This window comes from Galeopterus variegatus, unplaced genomic scaffold, assembly GCF_000696425.1.
Source record: "Galeopterus variegatus unplaced genomic scaffold, G_variegatus-3.0.2 Scaffold2876, whole genome shotgun sequence".
In the NCBI taxonomy this organism is placed as follows: domain Eukaryota; kingdom Metazoa; phylum Chordata; class Mammalia; order Dermoptera; family Cynocephalidae; genus Galeopterus; species Galeopterus variegatus.
The window spans coordinates 73,743-83,528 of NW_007728987.1; the positions used below are offsets into that span (position 1 = coordinate 73,743).

At 39.0% G+C, this 9,786-nt stretch overlaps 1 protein-coding gene across 4 annotated transcripts in view; it reads right to left on the reverse strand.

Annotated features, from left to right (window-relative positions):
• The window catches only part of FLVCR1 (feline leukemia virus subgroup C cellular receptor 1), a 39,519-nt gene extending 29,739 nt beyond the window's left edge, over window positions 1-9,780 (reverse strand). For all 4 annotated transcript variants that reach the window (XM_008583262.1, XM_008583261.1, XM_008583260.1 and 1 more), the window contains exons 1-2: window positions 9,241-9,780; window positions 4,546-4,690 (exon numbers count right to left, since the gene is read on the reverse strand). In XM_008583262.1, coding sequence (XP_008581484.1) covers window positions 4,546-4,690; window positions 9,241-9,528 — 433 coding nt within the window. In that variant the 5' untranslated portion in view covers window positions 9,529-9,780. The remainder of the gene's footprint in view (window positions 1-4,545; window positions 4,691-9,240) is intronic.
• Window positions 9,781-9,786: the final 6 nt, after the last annotated feature.

Here is a 9,786-nt window from a genome sequence, read left to right on the forward strand (position 1 = left end):
TCCTTTCACCCCTATCTGATCTTTGCTGTGTTAGGATGTCTGTCATCCTTTCCTGAAAGTGTCCTTGTACCCTAGTTAAATAGGAGACATCTCTTTTCATTAACACTGGCAATACAGAACTCAAACAGTTGTAAAACCAAGTTTCAGAATGTAAAAACTATGCTTTCAAGGTAGTCAAAGGTATTTTGTGATTCTTAAGTCTTTTACTTAGGTTTTTATTTACTATAAGAAAATAAGTCTAAATGGCCTAACTCTGAACCCAAATGCAAAAATGAAAATAATTCTTAGCAGTCTTTAACTACACCAGATTTATTTTTTTAACACAAGGGTTGTCCTTTAGTTTCAGCTAGTCAAACTATCTTTTGGCAAAATCAAGCCTATATCTACCAGCTACACGCTGTAGTACAGTCAGACTTAAGTCTATATGAAGAAAAAGAGGAACAAAGAGCCATTATCTATGACCTTGTTTATGCTGAATTGCTACATTCAAAGGATGAAATGTGGCTTTTTCTTTCTCCTTTGAAACTGAAAAAGAGTAGCCTTCAACCATCTTCTCTTCTGTCCACCAAAAACTTGTGCCAATAAAATAATTGATTGTTGAAGCAGTTATTCTCCACCCCTGGCATTAGGAACATAAACCAGCCAAAGGATTCTTGGGCACCACACCGAAACTTCTCTTCCCATGATGAGTAAGCAGCAAATCTACTGCTGGTTAGGGCTACTTGTACTTTCTGAAATCAGATTATAACCTTATCTTTTGATTTCATTATTTATCCCTGTTGTACTCAAGCAGATATTGTGCACATTACCTTATTACAAGACAAATATACATTGAATCCTTGCTCTGCCTCATCTCTCCGTATGACTTTGAGGAAGTCCATTCTTTCTCTCGACTTTAGCTTTCTCATCCACAAAACAGAAATAACAGTAACAAGCTGTTACAAGGAGTAAGCAACATAATATACTCGTATGTAAAAGAATTTTGTAATTATCAAGTACTACACAAAATGTATTGTCCTTTTTGAGGAATACTTATTCTAAAAGATCAAAGACTTTGCTTCAGGTGCTTGAAATTATTAGAGTGAGAAAAATGTATTTCTGTTACAAGTTTACAGCCTACATATAGATATCTTGAATATAAGAATCAAAAGTAAAATTGTGCACATATGTTGGGCCGGCCCGGTGGCACACTGCTACAGTGCGCCGCTTGGGAAGCGTGGCGGCGCTCCCGCTGAGGGTTGGTTGCGATCCGTTGCCGGTCACGAAAAAAGACAAAAAGACCAAAAAAAAAAAAAAAATTGTGCACATATGTTGGGCCGGCCCGGTGGCACACTGCTACAGTGCGCCGCTTGGGAAGCGTGGCGGCGCTCCCGCTGAGGGTTGGTTGCGATCCGTTGCCGGTCACGAAAAAAGACAAAAAGACCAAAAAAAAAAAAAAAATTGTGCACATATGTTGGGCCGGCCCGGTGGCACACTGCTACAGTGCGCCGCTTGGGAAGCGTGGCGGCGCTCCCGCTGAGGGTTGGTTGCGATCCGTTGCCGGTCACGAAAAAAGACAAAAAGACCAAAAAAAAAAAAAAAATTGTGCACATATGTTATACACTCATGTGTTTAAGTGCTTTAATATTAAGTTTTTATTGCCATTACTTTTGGTTTGTCATCTACTCGCTTTAGTGAATCAGGAAAGGATTTTAATTGATACACTTTAGTTAAATGTTAGTTTACCACTCCACTGCACAAGAACAGTTTTTAAATACACAGCATTACCACATATACAGGAAGAGTTTGAATTGGAACAAAAAATAAGGCTAAATAAAAATTTAAATGATATATTTTTATGTACAACAGTTTATATGTAAATTAGATTGCCTAGACTCAAACCTGACCTTCAGTGTTTACTTACTGTGACCCTGAGCAAATTAAATTTACTTAAGTTCTGTGCCCCAGTTTCCTCATCTATAAAATGGGAATGATGATAATAGTACCTTCCTCACAGGGTTGTGAGGATTAAATGAGATACAGAATAGAGTGCCTTCAAACATGTTTGGCACATAAAATGCAACCAAATGTTGTAGAGTTCTCCCAATAAGAATGGGGTATGAATGTGCGATTTATTGGAAGGCTTGGGTTAATTCTTAGAAATGCTGAGTGGATTTCACTCCAAAGTAATTATGGGTAGAATTTAGAGGGAATTAGGATTACCTCTTAGTAATTAAAAAATTCTAAGTAAGGGTTTTTAAAATAATCTAAATTTTGCTCAATAGCAAATATTTGGGTAAGAGGAAAACAAGTAAATTTTCCATTTAAATGTCACAATTTTCAACGTAAGACTTTCATATCACAACTGTATATTATTTTGCTTTTATACTATCCTTGGTATCATAAGATTAAAATTATATGCCACTAAGCAAAATTTGACAATAAGCTCTTTTTTTTCTATTCCATTTTTCCCCCATTCTTTTTCCCCCATTTCTATTTCCACTTTCTACCCATAAGCCATGAGTACATAAATAATCAAGTATATGAACAGCTCTACCTTTTATGAGCACCACACTCTAACTAACTTAAATTCACTGATTTCTTTCTTTTGGGGGCGGGCAGCTGGCTGGTACAGGGATCAAACCTTGGACCTCGGAGTTATCAGCACCACACCCTAACTGGGCTAACTGGCCAGCCCTATAGCTCTATCTTTTAGTTTCTGCAACAATACACGGCAATACACCAGTGGTCATATCTGTTATCGTTTTGTCCCCCTCCTTTGAAAACTAAAAATCTTACATTTGGAGCAGTTTAAAGATATATATACACATATATATCATAAATAATTTCATATCTATAGATACATTATACACAATCTATTACTCATTTCTTCCAAAGAGACAAGCAATTGAAGACACGTTTAAAAAAAAGGAAAAACAGAATTTATGTGAAGATATATAAGCAATCAAAGGAAAGAGAATTTTTTTTTTTTTTCCTTTTTTTTGTCTTTTTTCGTGTCCAGCAACGGATCGCAACCCTCAGTGTCGCGCCCGTACCGGACCAGGACCGGCAACGGGATCGCAACCCTCGGTGTCGCGCCCGTACCTCGCTCAGCCAGTGAGCGGGAACCAGTCTGTATGTGGGATCTGAACCCTTGGCGGGAGCGCCACCGCGCTCCCAAGCAGCGCACTGTAGCAGTGCGCCACCGGGCCGGCCCAGGAAAGAGAATTTTATACTTTAAAAATCTTTATTATTAATGAAAGGTCCATTTATACCAAATATATAGAAATGTTTCCTACTTCATCTAGAAATCAAATATGGCTACCAGAAAAGCAGATTTAAGAGCTTTTTTCTTTTTTTAATAATACAGGTTTCTTTTAAACCTTTGTTAAACTACTAAAATAGAACAAGAATAAGTTGACCTTTTTCAGGAGTCTGCACACCCTAACAGAAAACATAAAACCCACCATAAGTTGATCAGACATGTCAGAATAGTTTATATGTTACCAAGAGTACATTTTGTTTATTATCTTAAGGGAAATTAAATAAGTGGGCTGAGCTTCCTATACCTGGATCCTGCAGTTCATCTACCAAGGCAGTGTCTACCAAAACACTCTAAAGTCTTCAGCACACATTTCTTTGAAAACTGAGGATTTCATATCTGGAGATCCTAAAATATGAATTTTTCATTACTGATAGCCATGGTAAAAATACATAAATCTAAAAGTCCAGCTACAATGCAGTTTAATTATACATTTTAAGGGTTAAACGATGGCCTGTCAACTTTAAGATATACTGAGTGCCTAAAGGGCATTATTACAGTTATCTTAGCAGCTATATTACTTAAATAAATCTTACTTATCCTTTTCCCTGAAATCAAAACTGTTTCTCATTAAAAATAAACTTTAAAAAGCAGACCTTCCCAAAGCTTCTTCCAAACTGATGATGGCTGCTTGCAGCTGATTGTGACTGACTGCTTCAACAGACAGGCCCAGACGAGAGGACTCAGTGACGAAGGGTGGCAGCCATGCTTTGCTGGAGTGGCCTAACAAGCAGATAGTTGCCACAGTTTGAAATTCTGCTGAACAGCTTGTCGCTGCCCAGGATCATTCACTGATCAATATTTTCAGATCCAGTTAATTGTTAAATTGGGGATCCTTGGGAGGATTTATCATTAAAAGAAAGATTGTAGCCTATGTGCATCATTTCAAAGCATGTTAAGAACTTGTTCTTCCCTAGGTAGGCGTAAGATGCAGACCATGTACACAAATATGGGAAGAGGCGGTAGGTAATACGTATGAAACCGACAGTTACCAGGACGAAAAGTTAGTAGAGAGATAAATGAGATGAATAAGCCTTCAAACCCTTTACAATATTAAAAAAGATGCAGTGGACCATAACATATCCCTAGGGTTGTAGCATTCATTTTACCTGAGCAAGACAGTACACAGCAAGAATGCAACAAGCAAATGGCACTTGAAATTATCAATGAAAACTTCCAGGGTTAGTTATTTTCATTTTTTTGTCATGCATTTATCTAAGCTTTAGGGAAAAGAATTCACTTACCAATTGCTGTTAAAATAAATAAAAGTGTGGCGACAGCTGATGTTCCATAAAACATGGTGCTGATATTACAAGCCAGGAGATTTGTGTTATTCTGTGTGTTGGGCACTAAAACTGGTGGTAGCAAAAAGCCAACTGCAGTTCCAAGCTGTAAAATACACAGTCCTGTTAACAGCTATTGTCATTAGAGAAATAAAGTAAATACTGGCAATTAATGGAACATAAAGAGGACAGCTAGTGTTTGTAAAGTATTTCGTAAACTCTAAAATACTGTTTTAACATCTTTGTTATTATTGTACTGTTAAGGAAAATTGCTGACAAATCTTTTTCCTATATAACCAATACTGAGTTCCTGCTTTCTGAACGATGCTGTTATAAAGTTTTGTAAGATACAGCCCTTGCCCTTTAGATGCTTAAAGTCAAAAGGGGAAATAAGAATATGCAAAATAAAGCTGAGAAAAGACAACCTATAGAATGAGAAAAAACTTATAAATTATATTTCTGATAAAAGTCTACTCTCCGGGAGAGTGCGGCGCTGGGAGCACAGCTGCGCTCCCGCCGCGGGTTCGGATCCTATATAGGGATGACCGGTGTGCTCACAGCGCTCACTGGCTGAGCACGGTGCAGCCGGTCTCAAAAAGGACCAAAAAAAAAAAAGTCTACTCTCCAGAATAAGTATATAAAGAACTCTTATAAATCAACAACAAAAAGACAAACATACCAATTTTAAAAGGACAAAGGACATGAATAGACACTTCTCCAAAGAAAATATACAAATAGCCAACACGCATATGAAAAAATGCTCAATATCATTAGTCATTAGGGAAATGCAAATCAAATCCACAATGAGACACCACTTTACACCCTCTAGGATGGCTGTAACAATAACAATAATGAAAACAATGGAAAGTAACAAATGTTGGCAAGAATGTGGAGAAACTGGAACCTTTATACACTGCTGGTGGGATTGTAAAATGGTACAGCCACGGCAGACAAGTTTGGCATTTTAAAAAAAGTTTAACATAGAATTAACACATGACCTAGCAATTCCACTCCTAGGTATATATCCAAAAAACTGAAAACAGGTATTCAAACAAATAATTTTATGTGAATGTTCATAGTAGCCCTATTTATAATATCCACAAAGTGGAAATAACCCAAACATCCATCGACGAATGAATGGATAAACAAAATGTGATATAGCCACACAATAAATATTATTCGGCTATTAAAAAGAATGAAGTATTAATACAGCGCTACAACATGGATGGACTCTGAAAACATGCGAAGTGAAAGAAGCCAGACACAAAAGGCCACATGTTGTATTCTTCCATTTATATGAAATATCCAGAAGAGTCAAATCCAGAGCAAGAGAAAACAGATTAGCAGTTGCCAAGGGCTAGAGGGAGGAGGGAACAGCGAGTGACTGCTTACTGGGTTTTGGGTCTTCTTTGGGGGTGGATGAAATGTTTTGGAACCAGACAGAGGTGAGTGTTGTACAACATTATGAATGTACTAAATGACACTGAATTGTACACTAAACTGGTTAATTTAATGCGAATTTCACCTCAAAAAAAAAAAAAAAGGCTGAAAATGATAATCACAACAAGAAAAATAAAATTAAAATATGAAGGACGTTAAATGGAGGTAGATGTGATTTTTGAGGGGAAGAAGGGCCGAAGAAAGGTTTCAAGGAGGCTGAGGTAGAGATAGTAACATTTACCAAATATTTCATTTGCTCACTTAAAAAAGGCTGGATAGAGACAATTAAACAAGTAATTACAAGAGAGTGTGGTCATACAGAACTGTGATGAAGAGTAGAAGGTGCTGAGACTGGGAAGACCATGCAATGTATCATCCAAACCAGAATACTGTTCAGAGTGAAGGGCACTCCACCAGTAATTATGCCAGACAACAGGTGTACACCTGGACTACCCCAGGTAAACTGGGCCGTATGATCACCCTAGCTAAGAGGAGCACCTGGTATAGACTTGAGGATTAGGAAAAGTCTCTGAAGTAACAAAGATCTCAATGAGAAAGTGGAGTCAGCCAAGTGAAGGAGAAGTGTTCCAAGCCAAGAGGACATTAGGTACAAAGGCCAGGAAGGAGAAAACATGACCTTGTGAGAAACCATAAGTATGTACAGTTTGGTTCAGAGGAGAGAAAGAGTAAGTGTGTGGGGAAGAGGGATGTGGAAAGGGATGGAACTGAAGAGCTGGCAGGAGGCAGATCAAGAAAATCTCATATTAGGGAATTTGAATTTTATCCTGAGGACAATGGAAGCCACTGCAGGGGGCAAGGGAGTGCCTTGGACAGATTTGCACATTAGAAAAACCATACCAGATGAATGTGGAGACTAGAGGGAGAGCACAGGCTGCAGATTAGGGAGCTCAGTTAGCAATCTCTAGACGAGCACTGCAGGTGGGCCAAACTAAGACAGTGAGGGTAGAGGCGAAGAGAAATGAGCCAGCAGACAAGGTAAATTTTCAGCAGTAGATTTCTATGAGATAACCAAGTGGAAATATCCAGCTGGTTCACATGACTCTGAAGCTCATTCATTTATTCAACATATTTTTATGGAGAGCCTACAATGTGTCAGGCACTGTAATAGATGCTAGTGATACAACTGTGTACATTCAGACCAAGTGCCTATTTTCATGAAAACTACAATCTAATGGTGGGAGTGCGAGATGAGTAACAGGTAACAATTAACATGTAAACATATAAATATGAAAACAAACATATGAGACAGTGATAAGTGTTAATGATGTAATAGAGTAACTGGGCAATACTAAATGGGACCAAGAAATGCCATTGAATAATATCGAAAATGAATTTAAGCTCAGAGCTGGGTGATAAAAAGAATGCAATCACATGATCCTAAGAGTTCGAAGAACACTGCAGACAGAGGGAATGCTTCTCTGCAAATGCCTGTAAGCAAGGGCAAGTTTAGTGTTGCTTAATGTACCAAAGAAGACATGTAGATAAGGTTTCCTAATCCTGTGTGGAGAGTTTACAGTCTATTTTAAGTATTGTGGGAAATCATTGACAAGTTCAAAGCAGGGCAATGAAATGGTCTGCTCTATGTTTTAAAAGGCACTCAGTATAGATGGGTAGTTAAAAGCTAGGATTCAGAAACCAGACAGACATGAATGTGAATGTCACCACTCACTAGCTGTGTGACCTCTGGAAAATAATTTCATCCCTCCAAGCCTCAGTTGCTTTACCTATAAAATATGGAGATTAATAGTTCCTACCTTACAATATTAAACTAATTGACACAATGCATGTAAAACACTTAGCATGAGGCTGTTAGTGAGTGCTCAGTAATGCTGAACTTTATTATGAATGATCACTACATAACCTAGGCTGAAAATGCAAACTTGAGAGGCATGAGTAACTGTAGCTACTGGAGCTAAGGGATGAGAACACCTAAGGAGAATGTAGGATGTTAGAGGAAAGTCTGCCTATGTGTAAATGTTTGCATTTATTACCCTTAAAATAGAGAATCCATAGATACGGAGTTGATATTTCTGTCATGCTCAATGAAGTATTAATCTTGAATATAATTTTGTAAATGTAAAATACTTTAAGAAAATAGCTCCTATCCAAACTTGCAGAAGCGACCAACTGAAGTATCAGTCATAAATCACTTTAAATACACTACTATAAGTTCAAGCTATTTTTTCATCTGTACTTTTAGAGTAAAGAATATAAAGCGATAAGCATGTAGTTAGTCTTTTCATGCATTTTAAATGAATCTTACTGTGATCTTGAAACAAGTGATAGATTGAAGAAAGTAACGTTCTTTTGTTACATAGCTACTTGTAGCCATATGCATAGAGAGGTTGGTTTTTCGTGTACAGTGTTTTAACTAGATTCCCTTCAAGCTGACTGAACACTGAATATAATTTACATAAGGTATCATAAGACTCCATATGCAGAATTTAAGTTACAATAAAAGAACCGGTCTGCAATTAAAACACACGCACACACACAACACACACAACATTCTATCTAGTAAAGCTACTGGAATTTGAACCTATGGTTTTAGGAAAGACTAGGTAGCTTCTTAATGACTTGGCAAATTAAGCCACCCTTTTATGATGAATTCCATCATCTGTGCACTATCTTGACATGTGATTTGTCTTGCACTGTCTTACTGTTAAAAATTGGTAATTGGACCAATTAATGCTGTGAAGTCTTTATCAGAACATTTATTTAGCAGTTGCGTCTGTTACATAGGAGACACTGTATGATCGCTAATATATAAAATTAAAAAGGGGCTGCTCACAATGACTCAAAAACAAACTTCCCAGAATCCAACACCTTCCTTATGCAAAGAATACACTGGTGACAAAAATAATACCTACCCAAGTCTAGTTCATTACTGCATTGACAAGTTTTCTATGATGTTAGGCACACGCAGGCCAATAGTTAATTTATAGATAAATTTCAAAGCAAGATGACAAGGTGGTCACTTTAAAATGGTTTTAAAAATTCTGTCCTTACAAAGAAATTTAAAACCCTTTTTAATGCAAAACTGCCTCCTATCTTTTGACTACTCATCTTCTCTCCTTCATTTATAGACAAATACCTCCTAAGGGTCCATCCATAGAAGTATGCCTACCTCTCATGGCCTGTGACTTTTTCTGGTCCTTTAAGGATCCGACTTTCATCTGTCACTCCAGTCCTTACCTGATTGCCCAGCACGGCGGTGGCACAAGCTGTTGACACCTCCTTCGGCCCAAACCACACCGAGGCGATACGGGAGGGCAAGCCCAAGATGAACACCTGGGCCACAGAGCACAAGCACTGGCCCAACATGGTGACCCAAAAGAGATGCTGCTGCACGCTGCCGCACTTGACCCAGGCGCCCAGGCAGTTGAGGCCGGAGCCCAGCAGGGCGGTGAGCCGCAGGCCTCTGGTGTCTAGCAGCCAGGTGGCCGGGAAGATGAGGGGCACGTAGAATAGCATGTACACCATGGACAGCCAGTCGATGTGCAGCAAGGGGACTCCGTAGAAGCCCTCGAAGACGTTGCTGATGATGCTGTACTGGATCCACTGAAAAGCGTTCACCAGCGAGTACAGGCTGAAGATCAGGAGCACCACAAAGCGCCGCGCGGAGAGCGCCGTGCGGGGCAGCGGGGCGCCCTCGGCCCCCGGGGTCTCCTCTCCGGGGCCTGCGGGCAGCAGCCGGGCCTGGGTCTCCTCTTCCGGGGCCAGCGAAGTCTGCGGCCCGCC